The 21,733-nt window shown below is 41.2% G+C and overlaps 1 protein-coding gene across 1 annotated transcript in view; it reads left to right on the plus strand.

Annotated features, from left to right (window-relative positions):
- Window positions 1–485: 485 nt before the first annotated feature.
- The window catches only part of LOC103806886 (amyloid beta A4 protein-like), a gene marked incomplete at both ends in the record, with an annotated part of 62,600 nt that continues 41,352 nt past the window's right edge, over window positions 486–21,733 (plus strand). Inside the window, one exon of the mRNA XM_009079593.1 lies at window positions 486–653. Within this exon, the coding sequence (XP_009077841.1) occupies window positions 486–653 (168 nt within the window). The remainder of the gene's footprint in view (window positions 654–21,733) is intronic.

Here is a 21,733-nt window from a genome sequence, read left to right on the forward strand (position 1 = left end):
TAGGTGGGAGCTGCTTTATAAGGCATGATAAAATACAGCCTGTGTGCTCAACATCTAGATGAACTACAAGATGGGCTTGAAAAAAGATACACTGTGGGGATTTTAGGAAACTCTTGGGAATACTTGCTTGTTACTCTTTTGTGTAGGTGTTAGTGAACTCTTCCTCCCAGTACACTAGGTATGTCTGGAAAATTAAATTTCTGTAATTGTGCTCCAAGTGTGCTTGTTGTTCTGTGTTGAGCTCAGTTTGGTAAGAAGACAATCTTGGGTTACAGCTTTAAAATCTGTATTAAACTGTTGTAATCTGGATTTCTATGAAGACTCTATTTACATTTCTCAAATCTGCCTGAATCAAACATTTCAGCCTTTGCTGCAATGGGTGGGTGAGTTTAGAGCTTGTTTCAGGGTTGCTTGAGCTGTTCCTGCTTTGGATGGACTGAAATGTCAGATGTGAGATTAAAACCTTTCTTTTCTTCTCCTTCCAGGTACCTGCTGATGGAAATGCTGGGTTGCTGGCAGAGCCTCAAATCGCCATGTTCTGTGGCAAACTCAACATGCACATGAATGTGCAGAGCGGAAAGTGGGAATCAGACCCCTCTGGCACAAAGACCTGCATTGGGACGAAAGAAGGGATTCTTCAGTACTGCCAGGAAGTAAGTGCCATTCTTGGGGACCACTACCCTGGCTGTTCTTCTGAAATACCTAAGTGCAGGCATGTGCTGGAGACCCCAGTCTGTAGGGACCTGACCTTTCTTCTTCTGCCTCTTCTGCTCCATTGCTCTTTTGTCCTTTTTAAAGAGGTTATCTCCAGCACCTCTTAAAACAGCTTCAAGAATAGGTTGCTGGGGGAGTCACTATCACTGTTGTTGAGCTTTTTTTTCTCTCTTCTGCCCTTGGGGGATAATTTTTGTATACTGTTTGCACAATCTGCTCCTTACTTACAAAGTGTTTTGAATAAAGCTGAGGTGACAGTTTATTATTTAAAATGTCCTTGTTCTTTCTGGGCTGATCTTGAAAGAGTCAGCTGTAACATGTCTTCTGTTATCCTAGGATGATACTGAAATGCACTAGGGCAGTCCAGAGTTACTGGCTTCTGCTGCACACTGAACCATTCAGAGTTGCTTAATAGAAAAAGCTTGCCTTACAGATGAAGTCACAATGACTGATTTCATATTTGAGAGCAGAAACTTATTACCCCCTTGCTTATGTCCTAAGAACAGATTGTGGATCTAATTTTGTTTTGTCTCCATGCTGAGATACCATGATAACTTTGTGATAGCATGATAACCTCGTACCAGTGTGTGACAATTTGAAAAGAAAACGGGTATTTCATGCCGTGAAACAAAAGGGCATGGTTTGAGTTGCCTTAGTCCTTACATCTTTCTGTACCATCTCTTTTTTCCCTAAAGCAGGGCTATTGCATATTGCCGTATCAGTGGCCGTCTTGCTTCCTAAATGTCAAACCAGTTATGTGAAAATGCCTATTAAGAAAGCAAGAGAATTCACTTTTCAGATCTACACTCTCTTAGCATCTTCATTCCTGTCCTTTCCCCCACTGATTGTTCTTTCTGTTTCTTGCAGTGTTTTGGTCAGTTTTTGTTGCATTCGGGCTTTATGGTCTAGAATATTAATTTGAAGGATGATATTGTGATTGCAGTTGAAATGGATTCTTCACCAGTAGCTTTGACTCTTTACTAAGAGAATTGCTTTGTGAAATTCATATTTTTTTGCTTACCACTAACAAAAATATCTAGCCTAACCTGCTAGTAAGGTTTTAAAAATTTCTTGGTTTTCTGTTGTCTCCTTTGATTTATCTAAATGAAGTTGATTTATGCGCAGTGAAATTTTTGAGGGTGAAGTAATGAATAAGAAAATAGACGTAGAGCATCACTGAATAAAAGTCCACTGTGAATTTACAGAAGTAAGATTAGAAAGTTTGGTGGGATTGAAGGCATGAATAGCTCAGTACATTGGGGGTTCAGCTACAAATGCTGCAGGTAGGGAAGTATTCCAGAAAAAGTTCTTGGAGCTGTAACTTTCAGCTGAATGTTGGGTGATTTTGAAATTTTGCATAGCATTTGAAAAAATAAAAGCCCTCCTAAAAGTAGAGGGAAGAGGAAAGCAAAAGCAGTTGAAAGGTAGTAGCCATGGACTGTTAGATGACAAAAGGAATAATATGACAAATGTTGTCTCCATAAGGAAAAAATCCTCTGCCAGGAGAGTGGCCATGCAATGGCACAAGCACTTAGGCAGGATGTGGATTCCCTGTCCTTGGAGACTGGGAGAGCTGAACTGGGGAAGGGCCTGAGCAACTTGGTCTGGCTTAGATGTGAGCCCTGGCTGGAGCAGAGGAAGGTTTGAGTGAGCACAGTAAGTCTCTTTTAGCTTGAATTGTTTTTTCCAATTTGAAATTTTCTCTTGACTGAAACAGAGGGGAGACCTTCTGTTACATGGGTTTTTAAGGGTAAATATTTAAACTCTAGTGTGGTGATAAGCCCTAATTTGTGTGCTTGACAGTTTATTAGCATAGTATTAGATGACTGTGCCATGAACTGTCTGGACATGACCCTGTGCCATGTGCTCTAGGCTGACCTTGCTTAAGCAGGGCGGTTGGACCAGATGACCCACCGTGGTCCCTTCTAACCTCACCTATTCTGTGGTTCTGTGATTTTAGAGTGCCTCTAGCTCCAGTTAGAAGCATGGCTTAATGGGGTTCTGCCCTCTTGTGGGGCAAAGTGCTGGCAGGTCTACTCCCTAAAAATGAGGCGGGCATCTTACATATTTTAGGTCTTCTGTGTCAATTACTTGTATTTGATTAAGCAGTGTTCACTAACTTGAAGTGCTGTGATGTGTTAAAACATGAGAATCTGTCAAACAAACCCCACCTTTCTTGCTGTGCTTACCAGTATGCTTTCTGTTTGTGGGAGACTGCCCATGTCCTGCTGTCCTGCCCTGTCGTACACACAGAAGATGCACAGTACAACTCTGTAGGATGCTGGTGGAGAAAGGGCAAGGTGGTCTGGGGTGTAAGAGCATGAGGCAGCTCTGGGACGGTCTGCCAGCAGGTGCTTTGGGGTGAGGTGAAATCTTGTGGGCTAATAGTTCTTAAATGTTGGTAATAAATTCAGGAATGGGGTAGCAAGTATTAGGAATGTCAGAGCTGCTGACAGCAAGTTAAAACAAAAAGCCACGTGGAAGTTGATCCAACCTAGTGACATGGAAAGAAACTCCAGATTTTGTATGACTCTCCCTCATGGTACTCCCTGCTTCCCCACGCCCCAGGTCTTTGGCTTGGTGGGCTTTGGCTTTGGCCAGCAAAGGGCACTGCTGCTTGCTATTTTCAAACTTGCCCATGATGAGAAATGGAAGAGTTGGATAACAACATCCACTTCTGCAAAGAAATGAATTTGTAGCGAATTGCTAGTAAAGGCACCTCAAACTGGCTTCTCAGCTTTGGAAAACCCCTTGCTGTGTGGTATTCCAAATAGGCTTAGTATCCTGGGGCTAATAGAGAGGTGTTTTTTTCCCTTGCCTTCTGCTGTTTACCTTGGCTGTAATACAGTGCTTGATATCAGGGATAGATTTGCATTTTCCCATTAACAGAAAGCTATAGGCTTAGATGTGGTATCTCTTGCATTGGAATAGTATGCAGGTAAAAATCTATTTTTTGAATAGCTTTTGCCAAATAGGAGCCTTTCCTTCCTTTCTTTTCTCTCCTGTTCATGCTGCTTTTTTTCCCCAAAAGAAGGATTGTTCCTTCTTGGGTGCATTTTTTTTCTTGGTTCAGACATATATACTCTGCTAATCAAGCAGACAGTTAGTCTTAGTGCATCTACATTCATGTCCCCTGGCACCACTGCAGCTTCCTTGGTTCTGTGGTCTTGCTGTAGCAGCAGCTGCTAGAACTGCTCTGCTGAGGTCCTGGGGTTTTTTTTACCTAGCTCTAAGCAGAGCCCTGCAATGACAGTGAGCAAGGGATGAATTTTTTTCTACTTTACCTCTAATGAGAAATCTGTTCATCCTGGGTTTTGTTGCAGATCCCTGGTGCAGCTCTGTGCCAGGCACTGTGCTAATGACTGTATTGCAATGGGACATGCTTTCCTGTGGTAAATCCTGTAGCATTAGCCCATGGTACCCAGTTCCTCCTCCGGCAAGGAAAGACCTGAAGGGACATACCAAAAAGAGCTCATTGGGTGGAAACCCAATCTTGCTCTGTGGCTCCTTGACTTTAAAATAATACAAGATGAGTATATTTCTACTAGGAAAGCCCCTTCACACACTGTTAATCAAAAATTATCCAGCATGGGGCTGGAAGGTGAGTGGAGTAGAGAAGGACTTGTATTTCTTCTGCAGAGAAGATGTATTGTGGTCCTTATGTTTTTCTGGAGATTGTCACCATTGTGTCTGCCTCTTCCTGTCCACTGCCAGCATAGGTGAATTTTGAAGTCTTGATACAGGAAGTAGCAGTAGAGGAGCATTGCAGGGCAGAAGGGGAGGAATGGGGAATAAGCAGAGCCACCTACATATTTTAAAGATTTGTGTCGCTTGTTGTCGCTTCTTTTGAGTGGGAGCTCAGTGCAGCACAGGAGTGATCTGAATTTATTTTTGATCAACACATTACACAGTTTAAAGAAGCTCAGACAGTAAATGACTTATTTGAAAGGAAATGGAAGAGACTCGAATGCTGCCTCCTTGACTTCAGTTAAACTCTGATACTGAACTTGCAGGAAGTGGTTCTGGAAGCACAGCACGTCCATCTCCTCTGCCTTCAATTCTGCGCATTCTCCCATATTCAGTGTAATCTGGGGGCTTTTCTTGTTTTTCAAATATTGCAAAATCAAGCTCTCCTGGGTGGAATGAGATGCTGGTGAGGGAAGTACAATTTACTAATGGTTTCTTTTAATGTCAGACTAGCTAGCATGCTGCTCTGTTATTTGTACCTATTCCTGTGAAGCAAAACAGCATGGCCTGGACTTCAAACAGCTGTCAAATGCAAGTGCTGCAGGTGCTAGAACAGTATGGCATTGATGTAAATGGGGTGGTTACACCCGTGTATGTGCCAGAATCCTTAAGGTGTTGTGAGTGGTCTAGCTGACACCTCAGATCAAGCCATCAGCCAGCTGAGTCCTGCTGTTGACATTGCAGTACCAGCCATTTCGGAGGGATGTTGGGAAGACTCTGCCATATACAAATTACTGGATGGGGAAAGCTTCTTCCTAAGAGCCCCTGACGAGTGGTTAGCTGATGTCCTAAAGCAGGTGAGGACTGCTGCTCCTGGACTTTGCCTTGTGTTATATGGAACTGGATGCCCCCACCCACACATGCTGAAGCACTGGAGCAGCATATTACTGTCAAGGGAGGGTGCATTTCAGAGGCTAATCAGCTCTTGTCTTCCTAAACTGTATTCATAAAACCTGCCCTTTGGCAAGCTCTGTTTTCAGAGTTACACCAATATGCGGAGTAGGAAATTAATTTAGGCGTTCTCTATTCCCTGTTTAAAAAGGAATGAGTGTTCAGGTGGAAGATATTGGTGTATGTTTTAATATATTAGCAATTTTGAGCAGCTACTATGTGCAGAATTATGCATCTAGTAATTAGGATGCATTATGTGAGTTCCTTAAAGGACTGAAATTATTTTGCCATCTGTACTGAATTCACTGTCCAAAATTAATTGTAAAAACAACACTCACAGCTGGTAAAAATTAGTTTTGTCTAATGCATGTTTTTTCCCCACTTAGATTAATTGGGAGGTGCTCAGTACCATTTTAAGTATGCATGTAACTGTTGATTTTTTTTCTTCCAAGACCAAGACAGAACAATAGCAAAACTTCTTTGAATCTGGATATCATGAGGATCAAGTAAACCTGGGAGCCTGGAGATCTAGTGCAGTTTGTAATCAGTGGCTGGTGTGTGGTGCATTCTTTAGCTGGATGCTTAGAATAACTTTCAGATGCAAAGTGTATGTTGGCCTTGGCAGGTGTTACATCTTGCATCTCTGAAACCGCATCATGACTGCTTGGTTTCTTTTGTAAAGTCATGACACATGTCCACTTTCTTTTTAAACATCATTGAGATGTATGAGCATCTTGTGCTCAGTTTCTTACAAAAGTCCTCCCCAGAAATAAAATTATAAATGCACCTTACTAGATTCTTATCCATATCTTTGTGTTATGTGGAGCAGAAAATATTAGAGTAAATTCAGGTGATGGGTAGTTCATTATAATTGTTGACAGAACTGTGTTGACATTTCTAATCTCTAATCATAATACTTCCAAAAATTGTCAACTTGTCTTTTTCTCAAGTCCCCTATGTTTATGCCATGTGTTTAGGTAAGTTGCTGGTGAGTGAAGGCCAAAAGCCACTTCTTAGCCAGATCTGGTACAGGCTGGGGTGTGACCATACTAAAGCTTTGGCATTAATTTACCCCACAGCCCCCAGCTGCACACAGTCCTCATGTCCCCTGCTTTGTAGATGGGCCAAAAGGGCCACCAAACGACTGCCCCATGTTGTCTTCATTTTCTTGCTTGGTTTCCTCTTGCCACCATCTCCAATAATCCTTCTGTGCTTGTTGCCCTGAGGCCCATTCCAGGCAGGAATGATGGCAACACTTCCCTCCCTCTCCAGTCTTTGTCCTTGTTGAGAGCTTCTGAAGATTTCTTAGAGGGTTTGTTGAACTGCCAGGGAGGATGAGGATTTTAAAATGGGAAAAATAATTTGGTGTGTCCCCCCCCCCCCCCTTTGAGACACAATGACAATGGTCTTAGTGCTTTGATAGTGGTTTCTATGTTACCCTGGCATTCCTAATAGGAATTGTTTTTATCTGGGCTGCATAATGGTGCTTTTTCTGGTTTCTCAATGCAAATAGCCGCAGTATTGAAGATGAAAATTAGTTTTAAACCTGCACTATTCTGAATTCAGCAGCCTAAAAAGCCATACATTCTGCTCTGAGGAAAATGATCCATTTAATGAAACATCATGGAAACCACAGGTTTTTGGCAGCACAGACTGTACTTAAAAACAAATGACATTTTCAACAGAAATGGGTGTTGGTATATTCTGAGATGTGTACAGTCATGCTTAAAAAGTTTGGGTGAATGGTATCTTAGCACTCTTTGCATTGATTATTGAGGTATTTGATTTTTCTTGATTATGTATTGATTTTTTCCAGAACAAAATTTGAATTAGGATACTCTGTTGGCCAGTGCTTAAATCTCATTTGCTTGGCAATGCAGGTTATACTACTGATGGTATATTTGTCCTGCAGTTAAACCTTTGTGTGCTCACCTTTTTGAGAAGGATTTTTTAGCCCAGACTTCAGTCTACCATTTCGATGTATTTCAGATCAAGCAACTAATAAAGCTTGGAGCATATGTTGCAGGATGATTCTTGCCATTCTTTTTTTAATAATAAAAAGGTCCTCTCTCATTTTTCCCCACACAGAATTTTTTTGCATGTCTCAAAAATAAATTAAATGAAAAACATCAGGATCTCAGTATGTTGCTACTTTTATGATGACTTTTCCAACTCATGTTCAAGTAACATGCTTTTCCTGTGCAAGAGTGTTTCTGCTTTGAAACTGAAGGAGGAAAAAGGATGAAAATGGACGAGGATTGCCTACATGAATTTATATTTAGGTAAATGTATACTGCAGTGTTTAATGAAGCTGCAATGCTGCATTTTCCCGTAGATTAATTTTGAATTTCACAGATAGGATGGGCAAGATGAATGGCTCGACGTAATCGACGGGTTCCACCAGCATAGCGTTTGTGCCAGGAATACATATAGTTTGTTCTGTCCTCTAAAATGTATGAATGCAATGGCTGTATGTAGGGCAGTCCTCTTGACGTTTTTGGTTCACACAACCATTTAGCATGTGATCGAGAAAATGTTTTGCCTTATTATCAGCATATTGTGCTCTGTGCTTGTGGTTTGCTCCTTATGGTTGCAGGACTGGCCAACCACTCTTGCATTAGTTTCTCAGCATGCCTCGTGAAGGGAGGAAAGCTCGACTGACCCAGGTTTTGGCCTTACTGAAGCCCAAGAAACTTCAGGAAGTGTTCTGTAGGGTTGGACATGATCTGTAGAGATGTTACCTTTCCTGTACAGAAGGTGTCCTGGTGGGGACAGCACAGTAGATCTGTACTGCTGTGTTTCAGCATTCGCGTTTTTGTATTACATACAGAATTGTCTCTGCTATTTTCTTTACAGATACATCTCCCAAACATCTTGCACTTTGTAACTCTGAGGTGGACTGGTAGCAGCTGTTACTTTAATAGATGATACTATAAGACTAAGACATAGTGGGCAGAAAGTGTGATGGTTACCTTAAGTAAAGAAAAATCTTGTAAGTACATGGCTTCTATGTTTCAGCCCTTTTGAGGAGGAGAGACTATTTAGAAGGGCATATAGTGACAGAACAAAGGGGAATGACTTCGAACTGAAAGAGAGTAGGTTTAGATTAGTTTGAGGAAGGAGTTCTTTTCTGTGAGGGTGTTGAGGCATTGGCACAGGTTGCCCAGAGAAGCTGTGGCTGCCCCATCCCTGGAAGTGTTTAAGGCCAGATTTGGTGGAGCTCTGAGCAACCTTTTCTAGTGGGGAAGGTTCCCTGCCCATGACAGGGGGGGTTGGAAGAAGGTGAACTTTGAGTGTTTCCAGCCCAGACCATTCTGTGGTTCTGTGATTCTTCCAGCTTTTTAGACCATGGACACTTCAGTCTGGCACAGATCTATCCCACTTTTGCTGAAGATTATTGTGGGTACTCCTGGACTTTCCACTGTGATACAGTTTTTATTCTTAGGGGGCATGTTTTCAGAGGTAGGTAGGAAGGCAGGAATTGTGCCCTTGGGAGTGTTAGACTTGTGTCTGGTTCAAGGCACTGAAACCTTGGCCCAGGCAGCTGCAAGAGTACCTCTGCAGATGGATGGATGCATTCCCTTGTTGGGAACGGTGCTCCTGAGAGCTGAAAGGCTGCCTACAGGGTTTGGGTGTCAGTGGTTTCGAGTATGTAGGGGCTTCATCCGTTTCTGGTCTTCCTCAGGTCTCTGTGCATGATTGTATGTGTATTAATAGGTGGTATGCTTTGTATGGAGTGTCATATTTTTTGGATGATCTCCATCCCTTGTTGATGGCTTTATAGGTTTCCTGTGCTGTATCTTGTTATTATCTTACCTTGTTATTATCTTCTTATCTTTCTTTTTCTTGTGGTGGTAGTGTTAATGTCTTGTGCTTTGTTGTTTGCTGGTTTTTTTTGGTGGAGGCAGATTTATTTATTTTTTTCCTTTCTCATCTCACCCTTGTCCATCTACTTTGGAAGTTATGGGAATAAAAATTATTGGCTACCCCTGTGATTATTGCTTTGTAACAGTGCATCTGAAACTTGTAGTAGCAGACAGTGATTGGTAGCACAGAGCAGGTTCATGTTCAGAGGTCTCCTGGTGAGGAAAAGAGCATCACACAGAGTTCCAGTTGCCAGTTGTGCAAACAAAAAAAAAAGGGGACAGTTTTTCCTCATTCCATAGCTTTGATGCTGTCAGGAAGGTGATGCTTGCTTGAATTCATAGCAGGGCAGTGCTCCATGGTTGGATGGGGGAAATATTCCTTCATTTCTGGGACATGCCTTTTACTCCCCAGCAGTTTATTACCACCACTTTCTAATTTCTGATTCATAGGCAGCATTATCATCCAGTTAGTACTTATCCAATTAAAATTATTATGTAGCCCTGTATTGACTGCCTGCTTTAATCTTCCAAATGCTGTATGTCTCTGGCTAATAAAAAAATCCCACTGATAATCTTATTTTACAGATGTATGCTCCTTACAGAAAATTGTTCTAGATGCCTGTGGATTAGTTATAATCATGGAGAGGCTTCTGAATACTTGTCCAATTACTGATGGCTTTATCCACCTCTTTCCTTTATATAGGTATACAACATATCTTCTAATAGTTTAAACAGAATTTTTAGATGTTTGTTTTCTTCTTCTTTTTTTTTTCCCACTTGAGTAGGGCAAGTTTTTCACCGAAGGTGTGTTACTAAAAATTGCTAATGGAAAAGTTTGAAAGGTGAGGATTTTAGATTTTTAGATTTATTTTTTTTCCAGAGCTCTTGAGGCTTCTGACTTAATGTTTAGACTCAAAGCCAGCATTGGATTTAATGTCCCTAAGACTATTGCAGATTGTTAGGAGGCCTTAGAGTGAATCCTTGCTAGGGAAAGGAGAAGTGTCCTTTTCTTGAGCTAAGGCAGGAGCTCCTAATGTATAGAAGATGTATCACAATATCTCTTAAAGCATCAGCTTTGTATTTTGTGGGTGGCAGTAGCTGTTACATATATTAACAGCAAAAAAGAAGTATTACTTGTGCAGTAATGACGATACCATGTTGTTTTTTCTTCTGAGTGGGTATGAATATTGAAACATGAATGCTGTTCATTGGATATGAGGAAATAGAGCATTCTTTTTTACTAGCAGTTTCTTTCTACAAATATCATTGTAGGTCAGAAAAGCACTGATCCCATGGGAATTTAATGACATTCAAGATGTCCAATTCCAGCTGTTTGAAGAAACCACACAATATTTCCTTAAGAATATGAACCAGGGCAATTTTTTTTTATTTGATTCTTAGCCTGTGTCACAGATTTTCTTGAAGAACAGTGGTAATTAGGCATTTCTAAAACACCTGATTTGTGCATTCACTAACACTTGGCATGGGAAGACAACTCTGCCGGAGTTGTGGTCAATAAATGGCTCCTTTGTAAATTCAGCTTCTGAGGTAACTGTCACTTTTTGAGGCAGTATCGAGATTCTTTTGCTTTTCCTTGTTTGAGCCAATTACAGACTTAAAAAAAATGAAATTGATTTTGATGAGTGTGTCTTCAAACAGCTGTGAAGTGTTGCAGCTAACATTGCTTGTCCAAGTTCCCACACAGTTTGGCAAGTCTGTACACTCCATCTAAGAGCAAAAACAATCAGAAGGAATCATCCTAGAAGCAGGAATTACATTTACGCTTCTAAGCAAGGGATGTAAGAGGATTTGATAAGACTGATCTTATAAAAGCTAAACTTGTAATACCATGGAAGTTAATATGTGTATATATTTTTATATTTTAGAAGAGATTGTCATAGAAACTAATTATAAGTATTGCTGAGAGTACATGAATGCATATGCTAACAGGCAATTACTTCCTCCAGTCTGGAAGGTGACTTTTGATATTTGGGAACCAGCATGGATTGGAGCCACTTTGTTGAGTAGAATGTGATGCATTCCTACCACAATTTCATTCCTCCACCCCAGGCCTTTCATACAAGAGCACCACTCTGGTTTGGAGTTTGGAGCAACATAGTGGGCTGAGGAGTCTCCCATATTCAACCAGGTTTGAAGTTCCTGAGTGTCCCTGCTTTTGCAGACTTCCAGCTAAAACATCTTGAGTTGTATTTTAAGATATGTAGCAAGATTTGAGATGGTCAGGTTATGTGAGCTAATATTAGAGTTTCTTACCAAACCAGTAGGAGGGCTGCTAGAGTGGTTTAGCACAAGTATTGAGCTTAAGCAGTACATGCTGTTGCAGAAAGAGTCAGTTTTATTCTCTTCCTCCTCCTCATTTCTTCTCTGCCAAATTTTACATATGTCTGATCTTACAGTGAGGAAGTTTAGGGAGCTGAAATGACATGAAGATAACCTCTGCCTACAAAGAGAAAGAAAGTGAGTTTCACTCTGACCCACTCACTGGGGAGCAGAAAAGCTGGAGTGCTAATGTGGGAGAGATGCTAGGGGAGGGCAGGGCTTCTTATGACAGCTGACCAGAGGATGGCTTAGCTATGGTCTTTGAACAGCCTGTGAAGAAAAGCTTTCTAGATATTTCTGAAGGCACTACATCTTTCTGCCACTTTTCAGATGAACACATCCTGTTAATCCCTGAATTTCCTCAGCAAGCCTGCTCTGGCAATAGAAACAGGCAACATGAGCAATTTAAAAGGCAAGAAAAATTGATGTTATTAGGCCTAGAAGACAGATGTCAAATCAAGACTATAGTAAAGAGCAGACCTCGTTATCCAGAGATGCAAATGTGGCTCTATGATTTAATTTTGGGCAGCAGTAGAGAGGTAAGTGGAGAGCAAATACATTCAAAGTACCAGAGTCTCTGCATAAAATGAAAGAAAAGGCATGTGGAGATAAAGAAATGTGAATAAGGCTGGTGTTTTTGGGCAGAGTGATTACAGCAGGAAGGACAGAGGAGAACTGACAGATAAATGAAAGACTGAGTAATTTGATGTAATGCAGTATCTTTGTAGAATCTGATCTGAAATGTAGTTTTCTTGGGTCATTTGCTAAATTTCTGTTCCACAGGCCTGCCATAAGGATTTTGAGAAAAAGAATATGGATCCTCCATCTCAAATGCAGAGTCCCAAGTGCTTTTGGTTTTGCTGTTCCTTTTGTTTCTGCCAGGGTTTTGCAGATGGAGGTACAGTACAGGAGGAGTGACTGCGCTTAGGACCATCAGTCTCACAAGATGGTTTTCAAGATAGGCATTCATCGTTGCTGTTGTTTGGCAAACTAAAATCCTGTCCTTTTCATAATGCACAAATGGGCTTTATTTATAAATTAACTTACATGTTGTGTAGCCATGTCATAGAATTTCTTTTTTATGGGGTGTTAAGAGGGTCAGACTGGTGAGTGTCACAAGCCTGCAGCAAAATAGAGCAATGCCAAACTGCTTGCACTGCCCTAGGAGTTAGATACAGGGTCATTTGAAATCTGTACAAATCCTTATGTTGACTTCGCTGCTTAGATTAGTCTTTGGAGAAGGAACTTCTAGTTTAATGTTTGATTTTCATGAATACTAAAGAAATTAAAGCTTATCTCTGAAACAGTTATCCTGTTAAACAACAGAAACTGATAAGCCACAGAGCACAGTAGCAAAGTAGATTGCATCATAACATAATCCTGAAGATCAGAGCATTTAAAAGCTTGATCTGCTTTTTTTAGTTTCTGGAAGTTTCAGCAGAAGTGTAGGTGCAGCTCTGAGGGGAGACAAGTAGTCTCCCTTCCAGGATGAGCCAAGGCAGCATGGAGTGTTAAGGATTTCCTTTTTCTTCTTCTGCAGTTTGAAAACACCTTCAGTCAAGAAGTCCTTGATTGGAATGGTCAAATTTCTCTTAATTATGTTTACTGCAGTCCAATTCAGTGAATTTTGTTCCTGTGGGAGAAAGTGTGTCAGAGATTGTTTTAACTTAAATGTATTTCTTGGCAGTCTCATTGTGAAACAAAAGTAAAGAAGAGACATACAATAAATTATCATAGTTTTAATATTAAAGTCTTGCTAGATTTTGAGAAACTGGCAAATTGGATGATCACACAAGAATAAAAATTATTTGATTGTGTTACTCAAGTGGAGATTACTGTGATGACTCCCAAGTATACCTGTTTGTGTAGCAATTAGCACAAAAATTAGGGTTTTCTACTTAACTAATATTCATTATGGCAATGTGTTAAATACTGTTATAGTAAACATTTTTGATGATGAAGAATGTTGAGAGGTTGTGGATGCCACATCCCTTGAAGTGTTCAAGGCCAGGTTGGATGGACCTCCAAGCAATCTGATCTAGTGGGAAGTGTCCCTGCCCATGGCAGGGAGGTTGGAACTAGATGAGCTTTAAGGTCCCATCCAACCCATATCATTCTGTGATTCCACGATGGTTCTAAGAACAAGTTAGTTTGATGCCAGAGGTTGAGTTTGATGGTACTTGTCAAATAGCACTTGAAACCTCTTTCTTGTTACTCCTTCCTTGACACTTTTGCTGGGCTTTCCTAAACGGAATGTCCTATTCTTGAGGTGTTCTGAGCTTGGTTAGTTGGAGATAGCTGCAACAATTGCATGTTAATTAGTTGCCTCAAGCAACTAGTTAATTGGGGAATTGTTACACAATGAACAAGGAGAAATGATAGGCACTTGTAGGCTCCATCAGCACCTCTTGTCATTTGGTATAGTCAGCATTTGGTCTCCTCATCTGTCCTTTAAAATTCAGGATTGACTTGAAGTTAAGTTTATCCTTACGTTCCCTTTTCTCAGTTTTCCTTTGAGCACTTGGAAAAGCACATCCTTTTTCTGCTTGAGAATAAGATTGTACATATATTGGTATGGAAGTTTATTGCATGTGATTGGACTTTGTTATACCACAGCAGTGTTCTCTAGGGATTGACATCACTGTGGTCTGTTGAGTCACTGGGAGGAATTTGAAGTGGTTTCTCTATTTGGCAACCATCCTAATCCTTTTGAGATTGTTCTTTTGTAGAAGGAGGAAAAAACCCAGCTTTTCATTTTTCTGGCTTTCTTGGAGTTGGTGGATTCAAGCTTTCTGTTACAGAAGTCAGTGTCAGGGTTCCCATTGACTTCAGTGGAGCATGCAGTACAAAGCCTCAGAAAGTGGTTTGCCATTTGTGTGGGAACAGACTGCAGGAGGAAGAAAGCTGGCAAGAAAATGTTCAGCTTTTTTTTTGGTGGGGGATGGAGCTCTTAAGTATGCTCTTTGGCTTGCATGTTTCTGAGCTGCTTCTGGTAAAGGTACAGATGCCATCAGGCATCCCAGTGACTGGGAACTTTGCACATTGAGATTTGGTGATACCTGTTGATGAGCAGCTTCTGTCAGAACCTTTCTCCTGCCTCATGCCTGCAAGGTTCAATAGCCAGCTCTGCAGCAGTATTCTTTACCTATAAGTGAAAGCTTCGGTCCCTAACTTTTCCTTGGCTATGTGCACTGCTTGGAGCCTGTGAGTAGTGGGGCTTACTCCAAAAATGCAGAGGTGACGTGTGGGCCTGAGGGGAGATCCACCTCATGTTCTCACTGCTGGAAAATAAACCAAGCCAGGTGGGTCTGCTGCAGTAATGCAGCAACAGAGGGAGATTTTCTGCTACATGGGTTTTCATTCTGAAAAAAAATCAGTTATAAGATGTTGCGATTTTGCTAAAAAGAGTGCGAAACAAGTGTTAGGTGCTGAATTGCCCTGGGAGATGCTGCATGTGTACTTTGTTTCAGACCCAGGGCTTACTTAGTGTGCCACTACAGGCCTTGTGCCTGTTTGTCTGTGTGTAGCCTGACAGATCCGGAGGTCTGTTGTAGAAGAAGGATGGTAGGATGTTGCTTGATAAAGCACATTTGGTGATGCCCACTTCATTTCTTGCTTTCCTTTCAAACTGGAAATTCTCCCTGGACTCCAGGATGCAGCTTCATTGGAAGGATTTTTGGCTAAAAGCCCTTGTTCTCAGAAGGGAGGATGAATGGGAGGTCCTCTTGTTAAATGTCCACATGGACTTAATTCAGGGGCTCAGGATGATGACTGACTTCTTTAGCAGCCACAGCATTTAGCAGAAAATTTGGTTTAGTTGGCTTTTCAGTCTAATTTAGCAACTGGAAATGAAGGTGCCAAGCCAGTTTACTAAAATAAGGCAGAATTTTTACATCTCTTGGACAAAATTTCAAGCTTTGTTGCAAAGATGTTTGCAGGTGCCAGTTTTAGAGACCTCTCCATACCCTCCTTCGCTTCTGCCCTGTCATGAAGCAAAATTGGAGAAACAATAAGTGCCATCTAGGAGTAATAGTGAATTCTAAATGATCTGCACAGCTTTGATGCTTTTAATGGTTAATGAAGATTTATTAGTATCCCGTTGGACATTAGCTTTCAATAGTGCTTTAGGAGTGCTATTAAATACATGAGCAGTAGATACTGTTCCTATGAAGCAGAATTTGCACCACATATGTATGAACTGCTCCTCAGCAGATTTCCCTCTGTGTGACCTGCAGAGGCTTCCGTCGCCTGGTGCTCACAACTGGCTTTTCCCACGTTCCCATCCTTATTTCCCCCCAGCATGGAAATGTGCAACAAATTGCTGGGGAAGTCTCAGTAATGTTTGAGATTCATCATATTATTCTTTTACAAAGTTCTCTATTGCTTTGGAAAAGAATTGTAAAAGACTTGTGAAAACTCATTCAAAGGAAAAAAAAGAAAAAATGAGTCTTTGAAAATATCATTACTTTTAAGCCAAATACACAAAGCTAATCAAAGTGTTGTAGAAGTTTTCTGGTCGTTTGAAGTGCAGTATCCAAATTTCTGAAATGTTTTCAATAGTTTTCTTAGTGAATTTTAAGGGTTGCGTAGAGCATATGTTTTCAAACACATTTGTATCATAAGGGATTTTCTGCATTTGAAAATTATTTCAGACTTAAGGATAATACAAGTTTAAAATGAAATCCTGAATAGGTCCATGTGGGTCTAATCAGACTGAAGTACATTTTTTTAGCTTATTTAACTTTCCGACTGGAATTTATAGCCTGTGTTTTGGAGCATTTTTGTTTTGTAGTGTCCCCTGTTCGAAACAGGCATATGTGAAACATGAAAGAGTAATGGTCTTCTGTCTTGGTAGTGTCTCCAAATGGCAGTTCTCTTGAGTAGACAGGGCTTTAGAAAACACTTACTGATAGTTTCTATAGAAGATGTTTCATGAGAACTTAATTTAATCAGAGATACAGTTAATATTGGTTTGAGATACAGTTAATATTGGTCATGGCTGTAGGAAGTGCCCAATTTATCTTCAGTTCTGTATTCTGCAGGTTACTGTCCTAAGAGAGCAGTTTGCAGGCAGAATTTCTGTATCTGTGCAAGGCAGTGGTGAGAGAGTTCTGATTACTCTGGTCAAAATTGTCGTGAGAAAGACCTTGGAGAAAAACACAAATTTATAAATATTTGTCAAGAAACAATTGATTTGATTTCTTTAAGAAGGAAAATCCTAATTTTTGCTGACACTAAATGTTCTCTGTATTTTAAAGCTTTAGTCTATATAATGTATACTTTGTCCACAAGAACATTAAAAAACATTGCTGTTTGATTTAAAAAGAAAATAAATGCAGAGTCATCTTAGACCTGCTCAGGCACTTACTGCGGGTATCCTGTTTAAAGGACCAAGGCATGGAAATATAAAACACTGATTTCACATTCCTATGTTGTTCTCAAGAAAGAAATGTTGCTGGTCTGAATGTTTTCTGCAGATGTTGTTCCCCATAGCTTCTTTCTTCATGTTCAGCTTCTAATTGCCTCCTTTTTTTGAGGTCACCTTTTGTTTTAAAACATTTCTAACTTGCAGATTTCCCTGACTTTTTCAGTATTACTTTCACTACAGGACTAAGCCATGCATAGTTGTCTTGTGTTCTGGATAATGAAGTATGACCACTATTTCAGAATATGACCTTATTTTACCACTTCTCATTCTTGGTACTAGAGCCTGAAGTTGATTTCATGAAGAGGGAAATCACAGCCGCGTTTGTGTCTCAGGGCATGCGTACAACTGAATCTGGGCTCTTAGATTAATAAATTACCCTTTGGCTAGTTCCGCAGTAAACTCAAGAATGCATATATTAATTAGATTATGAAAAATTAGTTCCCGGGCCTGTTACTTCGTGACAGTTCTTGCATGGCCTTGAAGACAACTTTCACAAAAAGTAGGTCATTTTGTAAGCAGCAAACTTGAAAATACTTGAATAGAGAACAATTACATTTTTCCAATTATATTTTCGTAGATTTTATGCTACAGCTTATGTGTTTTGTTCTGTAATCTCCTCAGCAAATAGAACTACCAACTCAGTCACATATATTCCCATTTGACAGAAAGTTGGGAGGTTTCTTTAGGTGGAGCTTGTGAAACTAGTTTGGGTAAGTAATTTGATGATTAAAAATGCATCTTACAGCCCATTTATAGTGATGATTACTTTCAAAATCCAGGGAGAAGGAAATAGTGACTTTTGGCATGTTACATTGCTTTATTTCATGCCTTCAGAATGGTATCTCATCTTCTGGCAGAAATTGCTGGCACAGAATCTGCTTCTTTCCCTGCTGGCATTTTGTGAAACATACCGTGCTTGAGATGAAATGCAGTGTTTCATCTTCATTATGATAATACCACAAAAAGAAAGGTCAGACTGTGTTGTTTGGTTCTCTAGGTTTTTTTGGTGGGGGTTTTCCTTGTTTGTTTGTTTGTTTTTGTTGTTGTTGTTTTTGTTTGTTAACTTCTCATGTTTTTTTCTAAGCATAGTCCTACTTAGGACTGCTCTTGAACATCCACATCAGGTAGCTGAGCACTTATTGCAGTCCTTATGCCAGCACAGTTGTGTTTAAGTATTCTCCTTGTGTATTAGTTGTCTTACACAGATCACTGACATTTTTTATATTGATGTGATCGAGGAGCTGCTGCCGGGAGAGCACTGTGCCTCATCTTCCTCCCATAGACATGTGCTGTGGAAGGGATGGCAGCCTACCAGGACAACCAGACCCTGGTCCTCTAGCTGCTTACATTGTCCCACCTTCCTTGATTTGGCAGCACAGTGCTTCAGACAACTGTTAAAGTGGAAAGTGGGTGGATAAAATCTTGTATCATGCCTAAACGAGGAGGTGGTTCTTATTATTTTGAAACTAATTTTGGCTGCCTGTTTTTTCCCTCTTGAGAGGACAGCAGTCCTTTTCCTTTGTACGTGATATGTTACTTTGAGATAAAAATACTCTTGTCAGCTTGATTAGGTATCTTTCAGTCTCACTACTCTAATACTTAACCTCATTTGTGCATGAATGTAATTAGAAAAAAATAACAAAACAAACACACACAAAAAGCCAAAAAATCCCAGCCCTCCAAATAGATACAGCAGTTTGACCCTGGCTGGATGCCAGACACCTACCAAAGCTGTTTCATCACTCCCCTGCATAAATGGGCAGGGGAGAGAAAATATAACAAAAGGTTCATGAGTTGAAATAAGGACCAGGAGAGATCAGTCACTGAATATCATCATGGACAAAACAGACTCAACTTGGGAAAATTAGGTGATTTTATTACTAACAAAAACAGAGCGGGATCATGAGAAAATAAAACAGACCTTAAAAACACATTTCCCCACCTCTCTTTCCTTCCCAACTCTTAATTCCTCCCCCCAGCAGTGCAGGGAGATGGTGAGTGGGGGTTAACAGTCAGTTCATCCTCCACTGTTTCTGCCACTGCTCTCAGGGAGAGGAGTTTTTGCTCTGCGCCAGGGCGAGGTCCCTCCCACAGGGAAACAGCTCTCCATGACCTTCTCCAAGACAAGTCCTTTCCACAGGCTACAGTTCTCCACGAACTGCTGCAGCCTGGGTTGCTCTCCACAGGGTGCAGTCCAGTCCCTGAGGAACAGCCAGCTCCAGCATAGGTACCCCACAGGATCACAAATCCTACCAGGATCTTTGATCTGGTGTGGGCCATCTCTCTCCACAGGTCCACATGTCCCTTTGAGGACCCTTCTCCAGCAGAGACTTCTCACTGGGTCACAGCCTCCTTTTGGGCATTCACCTGCTCTGGCATGGATCTCCTCCATGGGCTGCAGGTGGATTTCTGCGTCCCGTTAACCTCCATGGGCTGCAGGGGGATGGCTGCTTCACCATGGGCTTCAGCTCCAGCGCCTGGAGCACCTCCTTCTTCTTGGTGTCTGCATAGTTGTTCTTGTCACATATTCTCATTCCTCTCTTCTCTGGCCACAGTTACTTCTGTGCAAGAACTTTTGTTTCCTTCTTAAGTATGTTAGCACAGAGGTGGCATTGCCACTATTTGCTTGCCCTTGCCACAGTAGTGTGTCCATCCTGGAGCCTCTGGCATTGGCTCCACTGGACATGGGCAAACTTGTAGCACCTTCTGACAGAAGCCACCCCTGTACCCCCTGCCTCTGCCAAAAATCTGGCCATGCAAAACCAGTGCAATCTAAAATAGTTAATTGCTTCTGGTGGTGCTATAGAGTAACAGGCAGATACAGTTTCATCTTCAACTCAGACATGGTGCATCCACGAACAGTTTTGTGGTGGCATGACAAAGTGGACTTTGCTGACTCTCTGTGAATAAAAAATTCTGCCTACAGAGAAGTAGAAGTGGTTGTTGCTTTTAAACCAGTAAGTGCTCAAAGTGGACAGGGAAGCAGCTTAGAAGAGTCTATAAGTCCAGTACTGTTTACTCTGAGGTTTTACAGTATGAGAAGCTGGATATCCTCTGAATTACAAGGAGAGGCTTTAGAGACTTGATGTGGTAAATGGAATACTCCTGGCATGGCTGAGGTTTTGGTTTGCTTTTCTTACTGCACACAAACATATTTGTGCTATAAAATCAAGGGCTTGAAAGGCAGTGAGGAGAATGTGTTTGACCATGCAGCCTTATTTCTGCTTTTGTAGGTTTCTGCCTTTCCTGTGTGCAGAGGAAAGCTCAGAGAGGCAGCTAGTGTTCAGTTTAAGCCTGTGTTAAAGCGTGGAGTCCTGTGTGTCAGTTAGGGTTGAGCAGGCTGTCTCGTGTCTGGCAGCTTTTCTGAATGGTTAAATTACAGGGTAAATGTCAGTCTTGCATGAAATTCCAGATAAAAGCACATTAGGGACTTTAAAGAGAAGAGTTCATGTATATGTGGAGCTTTATGTGGGCAAACCAACGCAACTGGCCATTGCAATAAAACCAGCTTATGTTTCTACCAGTCTCAATACCCTAAGCACTAGATATATCTGGATTTTGTATGTACCCTGCTGACAGAGAAAAGCTGTGAGTTTCTGTTCTCTCTCTCTCTCTCTCTCTCTTCTCTCTCTCTCTCTCTCTCTCTCTCTCTCTCTCTCTCTCTCTGTCTCTCTGTCTCTCTCTCTCTCTCTGTCTCTCTCTCCTCTCTCTTCTCTCTGTCTCTGTCTCTCGTTTGAGTGTTGAAATGTTTGCTACCTTTTGCATACTTGGAGGAAAAAGTGAAGAGGTTTAAAAGATGCTTAAGAGGACAGAGCATTTGTCTCTTAGCATGGAACTGAAGAGTCACGGGGGACAGAGAGGTTGGAAACGGGAACTAACAGGATGCAGGATGAGTGAATTTGGAGAGGCAAGAGTTGGAGTGAGAGGAGCAGAAATAGTGAGTTTTGTGGCAGGAAACTTTTGAACAGCAACTCTGTAACAGTGAAGCTGCTGAGATGCTGGAAAGGAGGATGTTTTGTCAGATGGGCCTGAAGAAATAGTTATGAGAGCAGTATGTGAAATTCCTAGATGAGGCTTAGGGTCAACTCAGCTAGTGAGTCTGCAGCTATTAAACTGAAGGATGTTATGGATGGATGCTAGGTGATGTGGCTGAAGATAAGAAGCAATATGTCTCTGGAAACTTGTTCCCAGGATTGAGTAAAAAAGAAATTAACTGACTAGTTTGGAAGACATTCAGCCTGGGATTATTCATTTATGCTAAGTAATTGGGTGTGGGTTTGATTTTAGGATTTGATTGCTTCTGGTTTTTTTTAAACTGTAGGGTTTAAAGGGTATACACATACACTCTTCTCAAGTGACAGCTGGAAATTGGTGCAAATACCTGAGATGTTATGTGGATTAACTTGCAGCAGCAGGTAGCTGGGACTTGTGGTATGGGGCCTGTTCCTTCTTGGTTGCCTTCCTATTTCTCAGGTTTGCTCATGACAGAGAATTTGGAAACTGCTCCAATGCAAGGTAGTGCTGGGTTTGACTCTTCTTTCATAATTCTCTTTGAGCAAATGAAGACATTGCCTGGGTTACAGAGAATGACAGGAAAAGCTGGAATGCCAGGTAGCCCTGTAGCTTTGCCTCTGTGTGTAGAAGGGCCTGCATGGTTGAGAAAGCCAGGAGCAAGTGGCTGAGCATGGTCAGACATGACAGGGCACAGCTGAAACAGGAGAGATGTGGCAGAAAAGGAAAGGTGTTC

This window comes from Acanthisitta chloris, unplaced genomic scaffold (genome assembly GCF_000695815.1).
Source record: "Acanthisitta chloris isolate BGI_N310 unplaced genomic scaffold, ASM69581v1 scaffold478, whole genome shotgun sequence".
Lineage (NCBI taxonomy): Eukaryota > Metazoa > Chordata > Aves > Passeriformes > Acanthisittidae > Acanthisitta > Acanthisitta chloris.